At 39.5% G+C, this 25,953-nt stretch overlaps 1 protein-coding gene across 2 annotated transcripts in view; it reads left to right on the top strand.

Moving 5' to 3' along the window:
* Positions 1–206: 206 nt before the first annotated feature.
* PDXDC1 (pyridoxal dependent decarboxylase domain containing 1) overlaps positions 207–25,953 on the top strand; it is a 57,553-nt gene continuing 31,806 nt past the window's right edge. The window contains exons 1-7 of one of the 2 annotated variants that reach the window (XM_068565734.1): positions 207–386; positions 18,832–18,908; positions 19,449–19,522; positions 20,028–20,093; positions 21,843–21,923; positions 23,658–23,804; positions 25,297–25,486. In XM_068565734.1, the coding sequence (XP_068421835.1) occupies positions 18,843–18,908; positions 19,449–19,522; positions 20,028–20,093; positions 21,843–21,923; positions 23,658–23,804; positions 25,297–25,486 (624 nt within the window). In that variant the 5' untranslated portion in view covers positions 207–386; positions 18,832–18,842. The remainder of the gene's footprint in view (positions 387–18,831; positions 18,909–19,448; positions 19,523–20,027; positions 20,094–21,842; positions 21,924–23,657; positions 23,805–25,296; positions 25,487–25,953) is intronic. The other variant, XM_068565735.1, reaches the window with a different exon arrangement.

Genomic DNA, 25,953 nt, shown 5'->3' with positions numbered 1-25,953 from the left:
GATGCCTTGTAATTATTATACTTCTACTCTGACTCCCGGACAGGCTTCTGAAGAGAGTTTGGAACGGCTCCACCATCCATTCTCCCCCTCTCACCTGGGAACATTTGGGCTGGCCAGAGTGACGGCCCGGTACGGAAGCCTGGAGGGCCCCGCCCACACCGTGGGCCCCGCCTCCCCCGCCTCCCCGAGACCCGCTTTCCCCTCCCCGCGGCGCCGCCAGGAAGTTCTTTCTCATCTCCGCCCCGCCGGCCGCGGGCGAGCGGGACGTCAGCGCTGCCAGCGTGGAAACGGCGGCGGGGCGCGGGAGGCGGAAGTAGTGCCCGGGATCGCCGGGCCTCCATCGGGCTCTACCGGCCGCCTCAGCCATGGACGCGCCCCTGGAGAAGGTCCGTACCGGGGGTGGACGCGGAGCGGCGGCCCGAGGCCCCCGCCTGCGGGGCGCCTGTTTCCCGGTCGCGAGCTGCCATTGTGACCGGGGAGGGGGCCGGGGGCTAACGGGCCCACCTGAGGAGGCCTGGTCGCGAGGGCGTCCGGCCCGTCGCTCGAGGCTGGGGCCTGGTCACGTCACGGGGCCGGTGGTCTCTGGGGTCCCCGTAGGCCGGGAGAGGCTGCGCCGGGTTCTGCCCGGGGCCGCGAACGACCCGGAACCCAGTCGGGGGCCGCGGGGCCGACCTTGGGGCCTGCGAGAGCTCGGCTCACCCTCTCGGATGACGGAGCTAACAACTTGCGGCCGCAGAAGCGCCTGGAATGAAGCCTCAGTTGTTTCGGAGCCAACTGGAAACCTGTAGGTCGTCTGTGGTCTCCCAAGTTAGGAAGGGAGAGGTGCAAGCAGTAATTTGCCATCTTCAGCGAGCCTAGGAATCACCTGGGGCCCTTGGTAAAAATCCAGATTTTCAGTCCTCGGGTCGGAGCCTCGGGGGGCGGGACCGGGATCTGTGGGTTTAACGAGGTCCCCACGTGATTCTGATGCAGTAGTTTGAAAGACCCCTGAGGTCCAGAAAGGGGCGGGGCTTCTGTAGATTGTGAATTTCGTCTTTGGGGATGCTGCTGCTCCACAACTTTATGGCTCCCCCTTTCCGTGGCAAGGGGAGACCCTGAGGTCAGTCGGAAATCCACTGGTAGGAGCGTTTTACTCTGGTTTCCTCTTGGGGGAACAGCAGCGTGATGTACCTGGCTGACCGCTCTGGCATGTGAAATGGATTCTAATTGTCCCGGATTTAGGGCTAGTAAACGAGAACCAGTGCTTGGATTTCTTCACGGATACCTACCTTCAGACCCTGACTTTCTGCCCTCCCTCAAAGTCCTTCTTTCTTTTCAAGCTTGGGAGTCCGCTTGTCCAGACCCGGTTTTTCATATATGTGGAATTCAGGAGCAGTGCTGGTGTTTCAAGACTGCTTTATTTTAATTTTGAACTGGCAGAAGTAACGTATTTTCTCATTTTTTCAGTGCAGCAGCTGCTGTGGATTTGTTCACTTGTCACTGGAGAGTTGAAGGGGGAGTAATTGTACAAGTTGAGCCAGATGTCTTCATATGCACGCAGTGGTATAGCCTACGCCTCCGTTGTTTCTCATATATTGGGTGGAAGGAATCAAGAAAGGACAAAGATAATATGTTTTTCTTACACCGCCTCTGTGGTGAATGTTACATGTTTTTCTGTCTAGGAATAAAGTCTTCCCAGGCTTTTGATGAGCACAGTGTCTACCTTGTGGTACTTTGAGTTTCAGTCTAAATCAGTGATTCTCAACCACCAGGCTGTTTTGTTCCCCAGGGGATATTTGGCCAACGTTTGGATGCACTTTTGATTGTCACCATCAGGCGTTAGGAAGGGGCTGCTGGTACCTAGTGGGTAGAGGCCAGGGATGCTGCTAACATCCGACATTGCACAAGACAGACCCTGTACCAGAGAATTATCAGTAGTGCTGAGGCTGAGAACCCCTGGTCTACACCGTGTGTGGACCAGTAGTTGAATACAGACGCCAGTGGTTGAATACAAAATGATGCTAAAAATGTCCCTTCAGTGTTGTTTCCTTTCCAGTTTCATAAAGAAGATGGGAGGGGCTTTGTGGCATTTCACTTAGAAACCTAAAGAACTGGAGTGTTCTTTCCTCCAAAAGTAGTTCGTTATAGGCAGATCTGCAAAACAGAATGGGTTGGAATCCTTCAAATATTACTTTTCTGGTATTTGATTACTAGATTACAGTGGTTGCTCCCTAAATGTTAATTGATGATAAAAGATCTTAAACTCTTCAAATGAAGATCTGAAGAGGTACTGAAACTCCAGCGTGCTTAAGCCTGGCACATTTGCAAAAATTGCAGGGATCTTTCAGGAATTCAGAATGTGTGGGCTGGAAGTCTCTGCCTTAGGCCGGTGTGTAAATTCTGAATGTAAGTTTTTCAGAACTAGTACTGTGTCTTATTTTTATATTCCCTGAAGGAATACAGGGCTTTACTTGTAATGAACAATTTCTCTTGGTGCTAAGTGGGCAGAAAAGAAAAAGCATTGCTGTAATATGAATGTTGAAAATTTTATGTTGTGAAAAATAGTTTGAATCAAAGTAAAACATTGAATTGTGTCCATTATTCTGGTTTCTTTGAGGAATAGACTGCTGGGTTAAATTCTACATTGCTAGTATAAATTTAAGAACTATTTGAGCAGTTCTGAAGGATCCCATTTAAACTAATCCTTGCATAATTCAGACTGGCTACAGAAACCACAATGTTATTTGATACCCATCCTCTAAAATTTCAAGTAATCTCTCTCACTCTGAAATGTAGTGTGCTATCATTGTTTAATAGAATCACTCAGTACATTTCCTTTGCTCCAAATATAATTTTGTACCCTTGCTTTTTCTTTAAGTAATATGTAGACATGCAGACCTGCGATGACAGAGCCATTTTCTTGCCTTGATTTGCTTTTCTTTCACAATGTATGTTTTCTTTTTGTATTCGAAATTAGTGACATCCAGAGAAACTAGAGATAGGTTAATTATAGGGACAAGGAATTCAAACTAGAAGAGTAAGGCGCCTCAGCCCCCCCAATACTGTACGTCCAACTCGTAAGGAACAAATCTCACAGTGTTTACTTATGTTAATATCCAAGTTTAAAAATGCCACAGGAAGTAATAACGCTGATGCTGAAGATCTTAATAAGGTATTCAACACAGCTACATAACACCTGTTAGTAAAAACCTGCTACTTTAAACTTGTAGAACAGCCCAGATCTTTTCCTGCTGCTTGGAAAAATCTCATTCTTCCTGGGTATTATGTTTAGACAAGGTGTATAGCAGTTTGTTTTGCACTTTTAATTCCAACCTTGAGTAAACTTAGAGCAGATGTCTCAACCTTGGCACCACTGACATTGGGCTGGATAATTCTCTATTGTAGGAGGCTGTCCTGTGCACTGTAGAATGTTTAGCACCGTCCCTGGCCCCCACCCACTAGATGCCAGTAGCATCCCCTCCCCCCAGCGTGACAACCAAAAACACCTCCAGTTGAGGCAGTTGTCCCCTGGGGGTGAGAGGATCCCCTCTGGTTGAGAACCACTGACTTAGAGAATCTAGAGCTGCACTGTCCACCAGCCACATTTTTAAAAAAGATTTATTTAATTTATTTATTATTTTTGGCGGCGTTGGGTCTTTGTTGCTGCGTGCAGTCTTTCTCTAGTTGCGGCCAGCAGGGCTACTCTTCGTTGCGGTGTGCGGGCTTCTCGTTGCAGAGCACAGGCTCTAGGTGCGCAGGCTTCAGTAGTTGTGGTGCATGGGCTTAGTAGTTGTGGCGCACAGGCTTAATTGCTCTTCGGCATGTGGGATCTTCCCGGACCAGGGCTCGAGCCTGTGTCCCCTGCATTGGCAGGCGGATTCTAAACCAGTGTGCCACCACGGAAGCCCCACCAGCCACATTTGGCTATTTAAATTTAAATGTAATTAATTAAAATTAAATAAGTTTAAAATTCATTTCCTCAGTCACATTAGCCACATTTCAAGCGTTCAACAGTCACAATGTGGTTTGTGGCTGCAGTACTGGGGCAGCACAGATAATAGAAATGTTCACCACAAAAAGTTCTATTGGATAGTGCTTTAGAGCGGGGCCAATTTATTTGTTGGTCCGTTTATCTAATTCTTGTCTCTAAAAGAGGCAACCTCGACCCTGTTTCTGACCTAAATAATTACAACCAAACCCATTTTTTACTGTTGTACTCATCCTGAGCTAAGTCCCCCCCTACCCCCTTGGACCTGATTTTGGAAAATTCTGTTACCACCTTACTGTTTATAAGGAGCAATAGGAGCTGCGTGGATGGAACATTGCTGATCATTACTGATAAGGACGACCAGAATTTTCTGTTCCTGCTCTTTACTTAAAAAGCTCATGAAAAGAACCCCTACTAGCCAAGCTTGAAATGACCAGTTTCTGTGATAAGCCTTTGTAGATCCCTCTCTTACCTAGAATAGAAGGACTTCCGTGAGGATATGATAGCCTATAATGTTACCATTCATTTAAAGCTGATCTCTATATCATCATGATTGAGGGTTTTGCATACAGGTGCATGGTGCCTAAGGCAGTAAATGATTATCAAATGCTGGGTGTCAGGGAAAATGAAGTACAAAGTTCCTGATCCTAAAAATTTATGGCGTTGGTGGTTCTCGATTTATTCAAAATTTCAGCTGTAGTTAGCAGAGCCGTTGGTGGTCCCCAGTCCTGTGTGTTCCACCTTATCTAGAATTATAAGTTATAATTATAGATAGCAGTTGCTTGAGCTTAAAGTCATCTGTTTTCACCCGAAGCAGAAACCTGTTTTTCCTTAAATTTTTTATTGCTGGCCAACTATGGTCAAAGCCCAGTGCTGAGTGCTGAGAGAGACACAAGGTGAATAAGACATGATCCCTGGGAGAAGTTACATTATAGTAAGGGGCATACAAGTTTAGGCAAAGCCTTGTATAGCAAAGAAGGGTAAAAAGAATCCCAGGAATTAAGAAACAAAGGCATCGAGTGAGTGACCAGGAAAGAGTATGTGGAAGAGATTCTTTAGGTAGAATATTTAGTTCAGAATCATGGCTTTTCTAGGTTTGTTTTAAATGTAAATATAATGTAGATTTTTACTTTATAATATGTTTGTGCCTAATGTTATTGCTGGTAGAACATAAGAGAAAGGAAGCCGTTTTACCTTTTAAAGTTAGATATAGAAAATATGCCTCCAGTCACTTTGAAACTGTTTAAAAATTCCTTTCAGAAATTTAATTTATCTAGCTTAAATTAAATCCATTCTCTCCAAACAATAGTCAAGGGCCATAAAACTATTTTGAGTTTAATATTTTGTTTATTTAATTTCTGTTACTATTGCAGTAGTTTTTGTTTTTTGTGGCAAATGCTAAGTGTTTAGCTGCCTTAAGGTTAGTTAGTCCTTGAGGCCCAGGCTGGGGCCCTGTCCACTTTTTTTTCCCCTAGTGCCTGTGGAAAAGGCATTCTGAGTTTCAAATGACTGAGGGCAAAGTAAACCTTTCTGAGATCTTTTTCCTATGCGCAGAAAAACAAACAGCAAAGTAAAGCCTTCAATTTGAAGGTGGAACTCAGGGACATTGAACATCTTGCTACAATGAGATTTTCAGGAGCCTAGTGAGACTGAATTACTTATTAGACTGGACATTGTATTGGGTGCAGTCATATGAAATCGCTGTTTTTGTCCCCTAGAAATATCTGGATGTTGGCAGTTTCACACAGTTTACAGTTTTACAACAGTAAAGGTCTGAAGATACATAGAAGGAAGGAATTGATGGGTTCCTTTCCTTAGAATTATTATTTTTAAGATAAGGTTGGCAACATTAAACCTGCATAATTCCAATTCAGTTTTGAAAATAATGATATTGATAAGGGTAATGGATATCTTTATCTTTCTGAATTGATCCCCCAACAAATCCTAGGAAACACCTTCTTTAAGAAGCATATCTTAGTGACTTATTTTTTCCAGTGACTATAGCATGTTTTGCTTTAAGCAGTTTTCTTTTTGTTCCAGAATAAGTATGTGATTCCAGATAAACTAGTAAACTTCTTAGAAATAGAGCTTGCCTGTTGTGGTATTTTTCCATCCGTGTAGTTATCGGCAAACACTCATAATAAAATGTCTGAATGAACTATATGTAAAATAGATAACTAATAAGGACTTTACTGTATGGCACAGGGAACTCTACTCAATACTCTGTAATGGCCTATATGGGAAAAGAATTTTAAAAAGAGTGGATATATGTATATGTATAGCTGATTCACTTTGCTGTACACCTGAAACTAATACAACATTGTAAATCAACTATACGCCAATAAAAATTTAAAAAATAAAAAATAAAATAAAATGTCTAAGTGAATTGATTCTCTTGGAATACATTTTTTGAAATTTAGACTTTGATCTCTGGCCTTCCCATCATGTATCTTAAGGCAAGTAAATTGAATGCCCCTTTTTTCCTTCTGTGTACTTCTATTTTTTTTTTTTAACTGTTCTATTTATTTATTTATTTTTGGCTGTGTTGGGTCTTCATGGCTTTCTCTAGTTGTGGTGAGGAGGGGCTATTCTTTGTTGCGGTGCATGGACTTCTCATTGCGGTGACTTCTCTTGTTGTGGAGCACGGGCCCTAGGCGCGAGGGCTTCAGTAGTTGTGGCACGCAGGCTCAGTAGTTGTGGCACACGGGCTTAGTTGCTCCGCAGCATGTGGGATTTTCCAGGACCAGGGCTCGAACCCGTGTCCCCTGCATTGGCAGGCAGATTCTTAACCACTGTGCCACCAGGGAAGTCCCTGTGTACTTCTACTGATGCCAGGTTTGATCTGGTGTTACTAACTTTGCTGCCTCCTTATTGCTACCAGATTTTCCCCGCTCTTTTGTATATTTTTGCCCCTTTTTTTCCCTATATGTTGTTTTTTGCCTCTTTTCATGAGGGATTTGTAAGTTTAAATACTGACACCTCATGCAATATTTGCAAATCCCTTTTCAACTAAAATATTATGCTTAATGAGCCAATAAGTACAGTATGTCTTCATGTTCTCACACACTCAAGCGTAAAGTCCACACTCAAGCATAGTTAAAAATAAGATTTTCCAAGAGTATCCAATTCTTAAAAGACAAACATAGACGAAAGTGCCTTGTTCTTAATTAAATACTTTTCTGTTGGAACTACACAAAAGTATTTACAGATGTAGAAATTGAGGCTCCAGTGAGTAAGTCAGGTTTGCAAGGTGCTATTATTACCTTGGAGAATCCCTACATTTTCTCTCGTTGTTGACCCGTAAGGGACAGCTGTGTTCCTGAAGCAGCTGCTGCTGTTCTTATTGCTTCTCTGAGATGTGTAGTATTTGGGGCACTTGTTTAGTGCTAGACAGCAGGCATTCTTTGCGTTTTCACCTGGGAGGAAAATATATGGTTTTTGGAGAGTTGATACTTGCATGCTTATCACTATCCAGGATTAACCTTGCTTAGAAAGCTGTGGAAGGCAAAAGAGTAGGTGAAATGTTAGAAACATCAATTCAGAGCTTTATCTGATCACGTTGATCAATTGAAGAAACGTAGTGATTTGTTTTTTATTGAAGTATAGTTGATTTATAGTGTTGTGGTAATTTCTGTGTAGTGATTTTTTTTTTGTAAGTCTAATGCAAATGTTGGAAACTAGCATTTGTTAACATCAAGCCCTTCTATCTGGTACGATCAGCTGGTATTCTCACATGCTTTAGTTTTTCTTCTGTCAATAGTCCTAGAACCCCCCAAAATGAACATTCCTCCCCTGAAAAAAGTTTATTGAAACATGGTATTGTATACTTCTATTATTAATGAATGTTGTGATTTATATATTTTAAAATTACTATTTAAACTTCCCCTTTTCTGGACGTTGCTTCTTTTTAAATGTTTAGCTCTGCGTTTTTCAAATAGCAGTTATTCATATACCATCTTTGTGAATTTTGTCACAGCAGTTACCACTTGTACTGTTATTTGCTTAATATTTCTTTTCAGTCGACTAAATCAATTCGACCTCCTTCTTTAAAATTGAGGAACAATTTATATACAATAAAAATATGCACTTTAATTATACAGTTTGAGTTTTGGCAGTTGTGTATAGTCATATAACCACCAGCATAATCAAGATATGGAACATTTCCATCTCCCTAAAAAGTTCCCTTGTGCCCCTTTGCAAGTGGATCCCAGATCTGCTTTCTGTCACTACAGCCCTTTTTTTTTAAACTTAGATTTGTGCTAAACAGTAATGTTTATGAATTCAGGGTTTAAGGTATTATTTTTTCCCTAATTCATGTGAAAGTAAATCATATAGTTTTTGGTCACACTTTGGTAGGCTGGTTTAACTTAAGAAAATGTATACAAGAGCTTGATTAAGCATTTGAAAGCTGAGAAAATTTTAAGTGACTGGAGAGCAGTAGTTCCCAAATCTTAGGCCCTAAGATTTTATTATTCTTCTGCTGTAGTTTCCACTTTTGAAAGGTTATTATAAACAACTTCTCAGTTAATAAACTTTATTAACAAATGATTGTTTATTCCATTACTAATAACTGGATGTTAATTTTCAATAACATCCATTAAAATAGTGTGGGTTTTCCCCCCCCCCAAACTGCAGGTTACATCCTATATATGAGATGTCAAATCAATTTAGCAGGTCATGACCAGCAGTTTTTTTTTTTAATGAAGTAGAATAAAATGATAAATATAGTGTGTTCCGAATAATACGGGTAAGAATAGTACCAGTGTTAACTCATAACTAAGTTGATATAATTCTAGCCAAAAGCAAAAATAAGTGATTTTTTTCATTAACCCATGTTGCCTTATTCCAAATAAATTTATTATTTCCTACTAGCTTGAAAAATAGAGAATTACTTCCTGTGACCTCCTTTACTATTTTATTTTGCATTTGACTTTCAACTTTTTTCCTTCAACATTTAAATTGTGAGAATTTTAATGATATTTTAACATTACGTATATACTATTTCTTCTTCTGATAGTGGCAGGATATTTTAATATTTAATATTTAATATCCCACACTGACTGAAAGTGATGGAAATCAACTAGTATAAAAATGATTGTTGAAAAGATGCTTATAAAAGGATGAATGGCGGGGCTTGTTTTACAAAATGAGCTGTCTAGTTCTGTGACAGTTATCATATGAACAATTGAATGGTTCTCCTTAGGAGTTTTGAACTTGCTTTAAGCCATGCCATGCATCTATGTTAGACGTAATTGAAGCAGAAATACTGAATCCACTTCATTACACAGAATCGACATAGCTGAAATATAATTTACAAATTTGCAGTCTAATGACTAACAGTCTAATAATGGTTTCTGAATCTTCAGTAGTGAACATGTGGTAGTTTTGTAATTAGAAAGTGAACCTGTGGATATACACACTCCATAGGTGCACAGGCTTCAGTAGTTGTGGCACGTGGGCTCAGTAGCTGTGGCTCACAGGCTCTAGAGTGCAGGCTCAGTAGTTGTGGCACACGGGCTCAGTTGCTCCGTGGCATGTGGGATCTTCCCGGACCAGGGCTCGAACCCGTGTCCCCTGCATTGGCAGGCAGATTCTTAACCACTACACCACCAGGGAAGTCCCCTAGGCCCCAGATTTTTTTTTTTTTTTTAGGCCCCAGATTTTTAATCAGGTCACTGTACTCAAGATTTAAATGAGGGGGACTTCCCTGGTGGTGCAGTGGTTAGGAGTCCGCTCCGCAACAACAGAAGCCACCGCAATGAGAAGCCTGCGCACCGCAATGAAGACCCAACGCAGCCAAAAATAAAAATTAAAAGAAAAAAGATTTGAATGAGGGAAAATGTACTCAGGTATATTTATAGGTAGGAAAAGAAGTCTCTTGTAGCAATACTATGTGATCTTGAGCATTGAGACAAGTGCCGTGGGCAGTACTTGCACTGCGGTGCACTCCTTTCAAATTATATGTCGTCTTTCATTTTACCTTATAACTCATAAACAGCCACCACTGCAAACATTTGCATGGCCTTCGCTAGGTGGAATACTGGTTTAAGATATGAAGTAAACATCGTAGTAAATGCTAGGGTAACTGTACATCCTGGTTTGCCCAGGACTGTTCCAGTTTGTACCTGTTGTCCTGACTTAATTATTAATAGTATTGCCTTGCACTCTTAAAAATGCCCTGGGTTTGGGTGATAAGTTTATGGTTGGGGCTGTTGCAGAATAGAAATTTTACCTATAGGGAGAGTCTTCTGATATACTAACTTTATCTAGGTGAAAACATCAATCAAGCAAGGATTATCTTTATTTGTTTTTTAATTAATTAAGTTATTTTATTTTTGGCTGCGTTGGGTCTTCGTTGCTGCATAGACTTTCTCTAGTTGTGGCGAGCGGGGGCTACTCTTCGTTGCGGTGCGCAGGCTTCTCATCGCGGTGGCTTTTCTTGTTGTGGAGCACGGGCTCTAGGCACACACGTGGGCTTCAGTAGCTGTGGCACGCAGGCTCAGTAGTTGTGGCTCGCAGGCTCTAGCGCGCAGTTTGAGTAGTTGTGGTGCATGGGCTTAGTTGCTCCACGGCATGTGGGATCTTCCCGGACCAGGGCTCGAACCCGTGTCCCCTGCGTGGGCAGGCGGATTCTTAACCACTGCGCCACCAGGGAAGTCCCAAGGATTATCTTTAAAATGAGACCTTACTTAGCTGTAATTATGGTTCTTGAGACAAGAGCTTTTTCAAAGTGTGAGTTGCTTTGTTTACTTTTTTGATGAAATTGAGGAGCAGTATTGCCTAGTGGTCAAGAGCACTGGTTCTAGAGTAGTACAGACCTTGTTTTAAATTCTGGCTCCAAAGCATACTAACTCTGTGCCTTTGGGTTAGCCAGGAAGTAATGCATGTAAAGGTGTTAATTAGATGATGCTTGAATATAGCAAGCAACTCAGTAAGTGTTAGTAATTATTAAGGATCACAAATCTTATTGAGCCCTTTGTCTGTGCCTGTGTTAGATGCTAAGGGTTGAAAAAATATGACATTCTTCTGGGAACCTGGCATAGAATACTATTTTTTTTTCCTTCCCTCAATATTGTAAAACAGCCTCCTTCTAAATACCGAATAATGGACATCTTTATTCAACTTAATTCTTCACTCATTTTGGTTTGTGTCTGGCTGTTGCCCTGCTGTTATTTATTAACATTTATCACACAAGTACTCTGGCACTGTAACAGGTACTGAGGATATGAAATGTGAATAAGAAAGTAGTTGCTGCCCTTAGTAGAAGCTTATGGAGGCATGGTTTAAGGAACCAATTTATAAATATTTTTCTTAGAGCATTTCTTGACTTAAGGCCTAATATCTTGAAACTGGATAACATTTATACTTTGGATTATCCCGTTAACACAAGCACATGAGGGTCTACGTCATATTCACATTTAATTGATTCAAATTTAACTAAAAGTGCTATTTTCCCTACCCACCTGCTACCCACTCCCCACTGTCCCCACTTCACTCCCTACAAGAGAGTAAGAGCAAGAACAATTTAAATGTCAGCCTTTCCATTCAATGAGTGTGTGCTTGCTCTCTCTCTCGAGACTCGGATGGAGAAATGTGACGCTGCACTTCCCTCTTGCCTCTCTCAGTGTAAACATCTTGTCATCACATGTGATTCTGGTGTTTAAAAAGAAGTATTGTCATATGAAGTGGCTTCTAAACTAAGGCAACTATTTTGTCTATTTTTTTTTATATACTGCAGGTTCTTATTAGTCATCAATTTTATACACATCAGTGTATACATGTCAATCCCAATCGCCCAATTCAGCACACCACCATCCCCATCCCACCGCAGTTTTCCCCCCTTGGTGTCCATATGTCTGTTCTCTACATCTGTGTCTCAACTTCTGCCCTGCAAACCGGCTCATCTGTACCATTTTTCTAGGTTCCACATACATGCGTTAACATACGATATTTGTTTTTCTCTTTCTGACTTCACTCTGTATGACAGTCTCTAGATCCATCCACGTCTCAACAAATGACTCAATTTCGTTCCTTTTTATGGCTGAGTAATATTCCATTGTATATATGTACCACAACTTCTTTATCCATTCGTCTGTCGATGGGCATTTAGGTTGCTTCCATGACCTGGCTATTGTAAATAGTGCTGCAATGAACATTGGGGTGCATGTGTCTTTTTGAATTATCGTTTTCTCTGGGTATACGTCCAGTAGTGGGATTGCTGGATCATATGGTAAATCTATTTTTAGTTTTTTAAGGAACCTCCATAGTGTTCTCCATAGTGGCTGTATCAATTTACATTCCCACCAACAGTGCAAGAGGGTTCCCTTTTCTCCACACCCTCTTCAGCATTTGTTGTTTGTAGATTTTCTGATGATGCCCATTCTAACTGGTGTGAGGTGATACCTCATTGTAGTTTTGATTTGCATTTCTCTAATAATTAGTGATGTTGAGCATCTTTTCATGTGCTTCGTGGCCATCTGTATGTCTTCTTTGGAGAAATGTCTATTTAGGTCTTCTGCCCATTTTTGGATTGGGTTGTTTTTTTCTTTAATATGGAGCTGAGTGAGCTGTTTATATATTTTGGAGATTAATCCTTTGTCCGTTGATTCGTTTGCAAATATTTTCTCCCATTCTGAGGATTGTCTTTTCGTCTTGTTTATGGTTTCCTTTGCTGTGCAAAAGCTTTGAAGTTTCATTAGGTTCCATTTGTTTATTTTTGTTTCTATTTCCATTACTCTAGGAGGTGGATCAAAAAAGATCTTGCTGTGATTTATGTCAAAGAGTGTTCTTCCTATGTTTTCCTCTAAGAGTATTTTAGCGTCCAGTCTTACATTTAGATCTCTAATCCACTTTGAGTTTATTTTTGTGTATGGTGTTAGGGAGTGTTCTAATTTCATTCTTTTACATGTAGCTGTCCAGTTTTCCCAGCACCACTTATTGAAGAGACTGTCTTTTCTCCATTGTATATCTTTGCCTCCTTTGTCATAGATTAGTTGACCATAGGTGCGTGGGTTTATCTCTGGGCTTTCTATCTTGTTCCACTGATCTGTGTTTCTGTTTTTCTGCCAGTACCATATTGTCTTGATTACTGTAGCTCAGGGAGTCTGATTCCTCCAGCTCCGTTTTTTTCCCTCAAGACTGCTTTGGCTATTCAGGGTCTTTTGTGTCTCCATACAAATTTTAAGATTTTTTGTTCTAGTTCTGTAAAAAATGCCGTTGGCAGTTTGATAGGGGTTGCATTGAATCTGTAGATTGCTTTGGGTAGTATAGTCATTTTCACAATATTGATTCTTCCAATCCAGGAACGTGGTATATCTCTCCATCTGTTGGTATCATCTTTAATTTCTTTCATCAGTGTCTTATAGTTTTCTGCATACAGGTCTTTTGTCTCCCTAGGGAGGTTTATTCCTAGGTATTTTATTCTTTTTGTTGTAATGGTAAATGGGAGTGTTTCCTTAATTTCTCTTTCAGATTTTTCATCATTAGTATATAGGAATGCAAGAGATTTCTGTGCATTAATTTTGTATCCTGCAACTTTACCAAATTCATTGATTAGCTCTAGTAGTTTTCTGGTGGCATTTTTAGGATTCTCTATGTATAGTATCGTGTCATCTGCAAACAGTAACAGTTTTACTTCTTCTTTTCCAATTTGTATTCCTTTTATTTCTTTTTCTTCTCTGATTGCCGTGGCTAGGACTTCCAAAACTATGTTGAATAACAGTGGTGAGAGTGGACATCCTTGTCTTGTTCCTGATCTTAGAGGAAATGCTTTCAGTTTTTCACCGTTGAGAATGATGTTTGCTGTGGGTTTGTCGTATATGGCCTTTATTATGTTGAGGTAGGTTCCCTCTATGCCCACTTTCTGGAGAGTTTTTATCAGAAATGGGTGTTGAATTTTGTCAAAAGCTTTTTCTGCATCTATTGAGATGATCATATGGTTTTTATTCTTCAATTTGTTAATATGGTGTATCACATTGATTGATTTGCATATATTGAAGAATCCTTGCATCCCTGGGATAAATCCCACTTGATCGTGGTGTATGATACGTTTAATGTGGTGTTGGATTCTGTTTGCTAGTATTTTGTTGAGGATTTTTGCATCTATGTTCATCAGTGATATTGGTCTGTAATTTTCTTTTTTTGTAGTATCTTTGTCTGGTTTTGGTATCAGGGTGATGGTGACCTCATAGAATGAGTTTGGGAGTGTTCCTTCCTCTGCAATTTTTTGGAAGTTTGAGAAGGATGGGTGTTAGCTCTTCTCTAAATGTTTGATAGAATTCACCTGTGAAGCCATCTGGTCCTGGACTTTTGTTTGTTGGAAGATTTTTAATCACAGTTTCAATTTCGTTACTTGTGATTGGTCTGTTCATATTTTGTTTCTTCCTGGTTCAGTCTTGGAAGGTTATACCTTTCTAAGAATTTGTCCATTTCTTCCAGATGGTCCATTTTATTGGCATAGAGTTGCTTGTAGTAGTCTCTTAGGATGCTTTGTATTTCTGCGGTGTCTGTTGTAACTTCTCCTTTTTCATTTCTAATTTTATTGATTTGAGTCCTCTCCCTCTTTTTCTTGATGAGTCTGGCTAATGGCTTATCAATTTTGTTTATCTTCTCAAAGAACCAGCTTTTAGTTTTATTGATCTTTGCTCTTGTTTTCTTTGTTTCTATTTCATTTATTTCTGCTCTGATCTTTATGATTTCTTTCCTTCTAACTTTGGGTTTTGTTTGTTCTTCTTTCTCTAGTTCCTTTAGGTGTAAGGTTACATTGTTTATTTGAGATTTTTCTTGTTTCTTGAGGTAGGCTTGTATAGCTATAAACTTCCCTCTTAGAACTGCTTTTGCTGCATCCCATAGGTTTTGAATCATCGTGTTTTCATTGTCATTTGTCTCTTGGTATTTTTTGATTTCCTCTTTGATTTCTTCAGTGATCTCTTGGTTATTTAGTAACGTATTGTTTAGCCTCCATGTGTTTGTGTTTTTTACGTTTTTTTCCCTGTGATTCATTTCTAATCTCATAGCGTTGTAGTCAGAAAAGATGCTTGATATGATTTCAATTTTCTTAAATTTACTGAGGCTTGATTTGTGACCCAAGATGTGATCTATCCTGGAGAATGTTCCTTGCGCACTTGAGAAGAAAGTGTAATCTGCTGTTTTTGGATGGAATATCCTATAAATATCAATTAAATCTATCTGGTCTATTGTGTCATTTAAAGCTTGTGTTTCCTTATTTATTTTCATTTTGGATGATCTGTCCATTGGTGTAAGTGAGGTGTTAAAGTCCCCCACTATGATTGTGTTACTGTCAATTTCCTCTTTTATAGCTGTTAGCAGTTGCCTTATGTATTGAGGTGCTCCTATGTTGGGTGCATATATATTTATAATTGTTATATCTTCTTCTTGGATTGATCCCTTGATCATTATGTAGTGTCCTTCCTTGTCTCTTGTAACATTCTTTATTTTAAAGTCCATTTTATCTGATATGAGTATAGCTACTCCAGCTTTCTTTTGATTTCCATTTGCATGGAATATCTTTTTCCATCCCCTCACTTTCAGTCTGTATGTGTCCCTAGGTCTGAAGTGGGTCTCTTGTACACAGCATATATATGGGTCTTGTTTTTGTATCCATTCAGCAAGCCTGTGTTTCTTGGTTGGAGCATTTAATCCATTCATGTTTAAGGTAATTATCGATATGTATGTTCCTGTGACCATTTTCTTAATTGTTTTGGGTTTGTTTTTGTAGGTCCTTTTCTTCTCTTGTGTTTCCCGCTTAGAGAAGTTCCTTTAGCATTTGTTGTAGAGCTGGTTGGGTGGTGCTGAATTCTCTCAGCTTTTGCTTGTCTGTAAAGCTTTTGATTTCTCCATCAAATCTAAATGAGATCCTTGCCGGGTAGAGTAATCTTGGTTGTAGGTTCTTCCCTTTCATCACTTTAAGTATATCATGCCACTCCCTTCTGGCTTGTAGAGTTTCTGCTGAGAAATCAGCTGTTAACCTTATGGGAGTTCCCTTGTATGTTATTTGTCGTTTTTCCCTTGCTGCTTTCAATAATTTTTCTTTGTCTTTAATTTTTGCCAATTTGATTACTGTGTGTCTCGGCGTGTTTCTCCTTGGGTTTATCCTGTATGGGACTCTCTGCGCTTCCTGGACTTGGGTGGCTATTTCCTTTCCCATGTTAGGGAAGTTTTCGACTGTGATCTCTTCAAATATTTTCTCTGGTCCTTTCCCTCTCTCTTCTCCTTCTCGGACCCCTATAATGCGAATGTTGTTGCGTTTAATGTTGTCCCAGAGGTCTCTTAGGCTGTCTTCATTTCTTTTCATTCTTTTTTCTTTAGTCTGTTCCGCAGCAGTGAATTCCACCATTCTGTCTTCCAGGTCACTTATCCGTTCTTCTGCCTCTGTTATTCTGCTATTGATTCCTTCTAGTGTAGTTTTCATTTCAGTTATTGTATTGGTCATCTCTGTTTGTTTGTTCTTTAATTCTTCTAGGTCTTTGTTAAACATTTCTTGCATCTTCTCGATCTTTGCCTCCATTCTTATTCCGAGGTCCTGGATCATCTTCACTATCATTATTCTGAATTCTTTTTCTGGAAGGTTGCCTATCTCCACTTCATTTAGTTGTTTTTCTGGGGTTTTATCTTGTTCCTTCATCTGGTATATAGCCCTCTGCCTTTTCATCTTGTCTGTCTTTCTGTGAATCTATTTTGTCTATTCTTAACTGAAAAATCTGTTCAATCTTATAGGAGAAGTTAGCCGTGTTGAACTTAGAGCCAGTATGTTGATATCCAATATGCCATGCCTTCCTAAGGGGTTTCAGAGGTAATATGACAACCCAAGAATCAAGCTGACTTTAGATTCTTGGTCCTATAAGAGAAGTCAAAATTAGTAGGAGTCTGAATGGCTTCTTTCAAAAAGCGTATAATCTAATTGGGGAGAATACCTTTACTGGAAAGATCATCTGTAAAACAATTCACAGTAAAGGATGTAAAGAATCGTGAGGATGAATGGCAGTTGCATATTAGAATGGCCCCAGTTACAAGCCTTCCGTCCTGTTGTCCCCATAAATACAATCATTTGTCAGGCAGTGAGTCCAGATTTTTGGTTTAGGAAGAAATGGTATCGATATCATTAGGGGGGATGTGAACATGTAAAAATGGTTTTATCCATAGGGGTTTCTTGGAAGTAGTGAATTGTGATTTAATAGGTAGGTAGAGGTGGATAAAAGGTACAAGGACATTTCAGATGGGGCAGATGTTATAAGCATGAAACATGGAGGTGTAATTGATCAAGCAAACTGTTTATCTTTTCATTTGGCCAGATGATCAGGGATTGATGTGTCACAGGAGATGAGGGTGGTAAGGACCATGACCAGCAGACTGAGGAGCAAGAGCAGTTCTCTTGACCATTATCTGTTCCTCATCCTACCCTGAATTGTTAACGGAGAGCAGGGAGACCCTTTTAGATTACTCTCTAACCCATCTGGTGTTTACATTTAAATCGTGATTTTTATTGGAAACACCTGGGTTTTTTAATTTTTTTTTTTCTCTAGTGTAAAAATCAGATCGGATGTGGCTATGTGATTATTTTCTAATCTCTTGTAGAATCAGTGTGATGTAATAGAAAGAGACAGAAACAAATCAGGAAGCCAGGGTTCTGGCACCTCTCTGTCATTTATTAGTTCCATGAGCCTAGGCAAGTCAGTGTACCTCTCTAAGTCTTAGTTTCCTCTCCTCTAAAATGTTATACCAGAGTCAGAGGTTTTCATGCTTATACTTTTTTTTCTTCTTTTTAATGAAACTTTTTACAAGTGAAACTTTATTCAAAACCCTATTGTTAAAAACAGCTGATCTCCTTAAGGCGGAGCAGAGAGGTAGCAGCTCCAACTGGCTACCCAACCCTTTCTCCTCAAAGTTCTTTCCAGGAGTCTTAAGGCTGAGAAGAACACAGGTGGGAAATCCCTGGACTAGACCCCTAAGGTCCCTTCTAGAATTAATATTTTCTGATACTAACATTGATAAACAGTAGAATTTCTTTAAAAAAAAAAAATTTTGAGGAGGTAACACAGTACTAAAGGTAATATACACTCACTGCACATCTACATTGTATAAACTATTATGAGGTACAAGAGACAATATGAAGAGAAAAGCAGATAAATACACTTGAAGTGTATTTGAAGAGTAAGGGGAGACAAAAGAGAGCTTCTGTGATTGTTTATAACCCAATTCATACTATATAGAGATTCAAGGCAACAAGATTGTCTCTCTCAAAATTTTTACGGAGATGCAAGAAGAAAGAAAGGAAAATGAGTGTTTCAATTCTGCAAGAATTTTTAAAAATTTGTTTTGTTTATGTTTTGAATGGGAGGTAGATGTACACGTGGTACTAAAATCCAAAAGGAACAAAAAGATATGAACTAAAAAGACTCCCTCTGACCCCTGTAGCCATTCTTTGGAGGCAATCACTATTATTAGCTTGTGTAAGTGTCCCAGAGTTTTTAGAAGCACTTGCAGATCTTTGAGCTTATTAGTTTCCTGGGGCTGCTGTAACAAATGAGCACAAACTGGGTGGCTTAGAACAACAGAAATACATTCTCTCTCAGTCCTGGAGGCCAGAAGTTTGAAATCACTGTCGCGGGGCTGAAATCAAGGGCTGGCAGGGCTGCGCTCCCTCCAGAGGCTCACGGGGAGTGTCCCTTCCTTTCTTGTTCCAGCTTATGTTGCTTGCCAGCCATCCTTCCCTGTTTGGTGGCTCCATCACTCCAGTTTCAAGGCCAACATCTTCAAATCTCTCTCTGCTCTGTCTTCACATAGTCTTCTCTCTCTGTGTGGTCTCCCTCCAATTCTCTCATGTGGATACATGTGATTGAATTTAGGGCTCACCTGGATGATTCAGAGTAATCGTGCCATCTCAAGATCCTTAATCACTTCTGCAAGGACTTTGTCACATAAGGTAACGTTCACAAATTCCAGGGATTAGGATGTGAATATCTTTTGGGGGGCTATTTTTCAGCCTACTACAACAGTAAAATGAATAGTATACTATACATACTTTTCCGGACCTTGCTTCTAATAGTGAAAAACTGGAATAACCTAAGGGTCCATTAATTCAGGACTGGTTCAATAAATTATAATACATCCATCAGATGCAAAAAGGTGTAACCACTAAGAAGAATGAAGTGGACCTGCTGACATGGAACCATATTCACTATAAAGTAGAAAAAAGCAATTTGGAGAGGTGCATATGAGCAAAGTGAAACTTTGGAGAGATACATGTCAAACTTAAAAGTGGCCTCCCCTGGGGAGTGGGACTTTTTTATGTTATACCTTTGTACTGTTGGAATTTTAAAATCAAACATGTTCTTTAATAATCCAGGTATTTTATAATAAATCCAGAAGAAAATGGACTTGCATTTAGTTTTTCTGGATGAATTATGTTGCAGAAGTAATAGAGGGTTGTTAAAGTTTAACCTTTTGAAAATTTGTTTCTCAGATAGCAGACCCTACACTAGCTGAAATGGGAAAAAACTTGAAGGAGGCCATGAAGATGCTAGAGGACAGTCAGAGGTGAGCCTGTGGAACAGAAGTGACCCCATTAAATGTGTTCAACCTGCTGTGAAACTGGCGGCACTTGTTTCCTTCTGTTAAAGACACCTCTTGGTTTCAGAACGTCACACTTAGCTTCAGCTGACTTTAAAACTGGTATTTGTCTTGGGTATAAGGTGCTTTGTAATTAAAGGATTTTGAAATTAAGGGGCAGGACTTACAATTTTCAGTTCTGCCTATTAAGAGTTTCATTTATTTAATATATTGACTTGAATCTATAAATACTTCTTACTGTATATTCAGGTCATATACGGCATCAACTAACCAAGAAATGGGTTGAAGTATTATTATACTTTTAATATTATTTTCCTGAAACTAAACCCTACCCCAGCCTGGGGGCTGGGATGAGAAGGCGAGGTGTGTGTTTCAAATCTCACATCAGTTACTAAGAGGTTGTGAGCAACATTATCACATGTTCCTGCTCAAATGTTACAAGGTTAACAGTTTTTTATTTCCTTTAAATTAGAAGAACAGAGGAGGAAAATGGAAAGAAGCTCCTATCAGGGGATATTCCAGGGCCACTGCAAGGCAGGTAGGTGGCAATGAAGATAAGTACCTTTACTTACGGTGTACACTTTCTTTAAACCAAGATTTTACCATCACTGACTTACAATTTTAGTTTTAATGAGCACAAAGCAAATTGAGAGTTATATGCAGTGTAACATCAGAAAACTGAAATGCCATTGGTGGTTGGTGATAACGCTAAACCTACTGTTTCTCCCCCTTTCCTGTTCAGAGTTTAACACAACCTCTTAACTCAAAAGTGATATGCAAACTCATAATTATAACTCAACTATCACACTTGGTTCATCCTTGAAACCAGTAATCTATTCGGTAGACTGAGCTTTATTGTGAGAGTTATTTTAACTTGATAAGATTTATCACTTTATTATATAGTAAATGAAAGGAAAACGTCAACTCTAATTTATTAGCAGAGTGGTTTATTTTTTGGCAACTAAAGCAAATCTGTCAAGTGTTTGTGACTTGAGCTAGCAGGGAAGAGGTCAGAAAAATAAGTAGTTATCCAACTAACATTTTCACAGGATGTTAGCACTCAATCTGGAGTTAAAGTCCCGGCCCAGTTTCCCTCAGACAAACTTATTATTTTTTTTATAACCAGGAAACTGTACGTAGGTAAATAGTACAACCCTCTTAAGTTGTCCTTTGACCTGAATATAAATATGTACAATAAGTATGTTGCAAAAGAATAGTATAGAGGAAGGATCCCAGTGTGCCAATAAATGTCACATCTAACACACCCAGATACTGATTTTTTTTTTGGCTGCGTTGGGTCTTCATTGCTGCACATGGGCTTTCTCTAGTTGCAGTGAGCAGGGGCTACTCTTCGTTGCGGTGCGCAGGCTTCTCATTGCAGTGGCTTCTCTTGTTGCAGAGCATGGGCTCTAGGCGCACGGGCTTCAGTAGCTGTGGCTCACGGGCTCTAGAGCACAGCCTCAGTAGTTGTGGCGCACGGGCTTAGTTGCTCCGCGGCATGTGGGATCTTCCTGGACCAGGGCTCGAACCCGTGTCCCCTGCATTGGCAGGCGGATTCTGAACCACTGCGCCACCAGGGAAGCCTGAAAGAGAGAACTTTTTATTAGTCACATTCTCATTAATAGAGTGATAGTATTTTGACATCACATGTTTTACAAGTCGCCTTGCCATTGCTTAGAACTTCACCTTTCACATTCTTCTCCTAAGTTTCCACCTCCTCATGTGATGAGCGTTTAAAAACATATCTTGGATAGAAGTAAGTGTTTACACTCCAAGCGAATCTGCAGTTTCCCCAGCTTGGGGAAGAGGTGATAGTAAATCATGCTTGCATTTCATGTTTAGCTCTGTTAGAACAAACAGACAAGACTCCCACGTGGAGGGAAGCTAGATACACCAGTGACATTGGAATATTCTTGCTGCTTTTGTGACCTTCCAACAGCTTATAAGGACTACTTCGGCCCGTATTACATGCTTATTAAATAGTCTCCAAGATTCAAATGAACAGGTAGAGAAATATTGCTAAAGCTGGTAAAATTTTTAAAAATCAAATTAATATTTAGGAAGAAGATTTAATCACAAGTAAGGTTATTTTCAGAATTCAGTTGATAATTTGAGGTTTGTTTTAAAAATGATGTATACTGTATCTCAAAACACATTATTTCTTTCGTAGCTGCTCAGTTAAAAAAGAAAACATGTCAAGCTAGTTTAGACGAGAGAAAATAGTGAGAGACTGGTGAGGGACGTGTGCAGTTTTCCCCTGTTTGTCAGCTGTTTTTCTGTTCCGCAGCGGACAAGACATGGTGAGCATCCTCCAGTTAGTTCAGAACCTGATGCACGGAGATGAAGATGAGGAGCCCCAGAGTACCCGGTAACGGAGAACAGTTGGCAGCTTCTGTTTCAAAGTATATGTGTTCTTGATTTTGATAATGATTGCATTCTCACAAGTTTCTGCAGTAATAAGCTATATTTAATTCCTAGTTACATGTGATATTCAAATGATGTTCAGTTTCTTCAGAGAGACATTGACATATTTTAGATAATATATTTTGTAAAAGGAAGTCATTTACTAAAATCTTGTCGTTTTTATGGTCTTGTGTCTTAGGGAGGGGCTGGCACAGGGGCCGGAGAATAGCTGCTGTGTGCTTTTCTGTTTCTGATTGCTTCTGCTCCTGTGCTTCCGCCTCTGATTGCTGAGAAGTGCTGCAGCTGAATTCATTGGTGGCAGGCCACGTTGTCTGTGAATCATCTGTTTATTTTATTTCTGTTTATGCATCTATCAAGCAATTTATTTAGTTTCATTTTCTCTTTAATAGTTTTAAATTTAATTTTTCTGGAGTAAGTAATTCATTCTTCCAGTTCAAATTTCAAAATATAGAAAGGGTGTATATACAAAGGCAATTTTCCTTCTTACCTCTGCCTCCCTACCTTGTTCTCCTTCCTAGAGATAAGTTGCCAGTTTCTTGTGTATTTGTCAGAGATACTTCATGTGTATGTACACCCAAGCAAAATGTCTGTGCTCACCCCCTCCAGTACCTAAATACTATGCACGTTGTTCTGTGCCTTGCCTTTTTCATTTATGTCTCGGAGTTCCTGGCGTAGCAGTATACAAGGAGCTTTCTCCTTTAAGAGCTGTTTAGTGTTACTCTGAATGGATGAGCCATATTTTATTTAACTAGTCTACTTTTCATGTTTTACTCTTACAGACATTCCTACAGCCAATAACTCTGTACATGTGTCATTTCTCATAGAAGAAGTGTTTCTGTAGGTTAAAGTCCTAGAAGTGGGATTGCTGGGCCAGATAAGTTTGTGCATTTGTAAATTTGACAGATATTGCCAAACTTCCCTTCGTGGAATTGTGCCAGTTCACATTCCCACCCATAATGTGTGAGAGTACGTCTTTGCCCACACCTTTGCCTGAAAGAGTATTAGCAGACTTAAGGATCGTTGCCAGTCTGATAGGTGAGAAATGATATTTCAGCATAGTTTTAGTTTGCATTTTTCTTATGAACCAGATTAAGTGTCTTTTTGTATGTTTTAAGACCCATTTATATTTCCTATTCTATGAACTGTCTCCTTTGCCCAGTATCCTGTCAATTTTTTGTTTTTTTCTTTTTACATTTATTCTTTATAAGGGAAATTAGTCCATCCACTTTAATAATATGTAAAACAATACCTAGTTCCCCTTGAATGTGCTGTATTGTTATAAATAGCTATTTAATGCAGGGAATTGATCTTCGTCTATTGATTCTTAAATTTTCTGCACATTTTATCTCAGCTCTACTCTCCATAGTTCTTCAACTGGTATTTAATTTAAAAAACATTGTTGGAGAAAATTATTCAAAAACAGTTTGTGAATTTAGTTGGTATTCAATAAAACAGATATTTATCTCCTAGGACTTGAATTTAAAAAAAAAAATTTTCCCCCTAACTATTAATACCTTATGCATTGAATTTTCTAAATGTATCTCAGTGTCTGCCTTCTAGGCCATTAAATGCATTTCAAGTCTGACAGAAATTTCTGTGGAATAATGTGTCTCTACGTTTTATTTATTTATGCTTTGACTAATACTTTTTTTTTAATCTAATAAATTTTGATTAACAGAATCCAGAATATTGGAGAACAAGGTCATATAGCTTTGTTGGGGCACAGTCTGGGAGCTTACATTTCAACTCTAGACAAAGAGAAGCTGAGAAAACTTACAACTAGGATACTTTCAGACACTACCTTATGGCTATGCAGAATTTTCAGGTAATAAGTTTTTAGTTTCTGGTAAAGACATTTAAGCGTTGGGTATAGACTGTGAGAGATCTCTTTTCTGGAGCTATGCTACCTGGGTTCAGCTCTGCCTCTTCCCTTTCCTCTTGGAAGCGTTGCTTAACCACTCCATGCCTCAGTTTCCTTATCTATGAAATGGGGATAGCCTTAATATCTATTTGATGACATTGTTGTGAGGATTAAATGAACTAATGAATTAATATATGTAAAGAGCTGAGAACATGAGCACATACATGTTGGATAATGTCCACAGTTACTTGTTCTTAAGATTCCTAATTGGCACATGTTGATAGAAGGTACAGCAGTGAAATAGATTCAAGTATTTTTTTTTTTTTTTAAATTTTATTTATTTCTTTATTTATGGCTGTGTTGGGTCTTCGTTTCTGTGCGAGGGCTTTCTCTAGTTGTGGCGAGCGGGGGCCACTCCTCATCGCGGTGCGCGGGCCTCTCACTGTCGCGGCCTCTCCTGTTGCGGAGCACAGGCTCCAGACGCGCAGGCTCAGTAGTTGTGGCTCACGGGCCTAGTTGCTCCGCGGCATGTGGGATCCTCCCAGACCAGGGCTCGAACCCGTGTCCCCTGCATTGGCAGGCAGATTCTCAACCACTGCGCCACCAGGGAAGCCCCTCAAGTAGTTTTAATCAAAGTATTAGCTGTGCTTTAGTAGAAAGGAAATGCTGTCATAAGGAAGATGAGTATGTGTTATGAAATTGAAATTTGCCTTATACTGTGATAATATTGGCATTATTAAGGAATTCTAGCAGATTAAGGAGTCAGTAGAAGAAATGGGACCAATGGTATTTTGTGTTTATTTATGCTAATTACGTTTATGGAAAAGGAATGTTTACCTAACGTTGGAACATTTAGCTTGGGAGACTTGTTTTCAGATGCTGGGAAAGAGCTTGACCTGGCGAGAGTATGAGTTTGCCTAACTGTATGGCAAAGGAGAAATTTTCTTCTGTTCTAATAAAAATCCAGCACCTGTAACTGAAAATCTCTCTGTCCTTCTTTTTGGAGATTGAGAAGAATAAAATGTCCCAGGCAGATACTAGTGAAAGCAAAAGTTAGCCTGACTAGCATTTTTGACAGTTTTACTTAACTTTGGATGTTTTAGGGCTGAAACTACTAAGAAGCATGCCTGCATTATCCAGTGCTGGCTTTCCTGTAAAGTAAGCCAGTCCATGATCTTCAGCCTTTTTATATCTGAGGGATGCCTATTCTCTACTGGTTTTCATAGTTTCTGCTCTTTCTGGAGCTGGGTGTGGATGAGGGGTCATTGCCGCTGTTCTTTATAACCTCCAGCTGCAGTGTGAGGTGTCAGCCCTCTGAGATGAGGGTGATTCCTATCTCCTTTCACTGATCTGGGTAATAGTTTCCGGGTTGAGAAAAGAATTACTTCCATGGTTATAAGACTGGGGTATAAAATCAGAGATAAGAACATACTGACATATGGGTGTCTCTTAACAGGTATGAAAATGGCTGTGCTTATTTCCACGAAGAAGAAAGAGAAGGACTTGCAAAGATCTGTAGGCTTGCCATTCATTCCCGTTATGAAGACTTTGTGGTGGATGGGTTCAATGTGTTATATAACAAGACGCCTGTTATATATCTAAGTGCTGCTGCTAGGCCTGGCCTGGGGCAGTACCTCTGTAATCAGGTAATGTGGCATAAGGTGGATATTTTAAAGAAACGATGTTTTGTTCTGTCCTGGAAGTTTTTCTTTAGCTGCTGTTTTTTTCAAGTGAAAAGAAAGGTGATTTTCTTATATGCTTGTTTTGTCATTATTATGTATAAATGTGTATTAATAAATTTAGATATATATATATGTATTTTTTTTTAGTTGCCCAAAGGCAACCACAGTCAACATTTTACTTTATTTCTTTTCAGACTTGGCTTAATCAGAGTGTATGTGTGTTTTTACATAGCTATATCTGGCTTTTTTCACTTACTGTTATAACAGGTTCATAACATGTTTTACCAATTCTCCAAAGTAAAGTAGGTTTTTAATGTCTTCATAATATTCCTTCAAGTGAGTGTATAGTATTTTAACTGTTTCCCTTTTGAGCAGTTAGAATGTTTGCATTCTTTTGCTTTTTATGACCATTTTGAGGAAGTGCTGTTTGT

Source organism: Eschrichtius robustus, chromosome 16 (genome assembly GCF_028021215.1).
Source record: "Eschrichtius robustus isolate mEscRob2 chromosome 16, mEscRob2.pri, whole genome shotgun sequence".
NCBI lineage: Eukaryota > Metazoa > Chordata > Mammalia > Artiodactyla > Eschrichtiidae > Eschrichtius > Eschrichtius robustus.
Note: the sequence above shows the minus strand (reverse complement) of the source record. Positions and strands in the feature narration are given on the sequence as shown.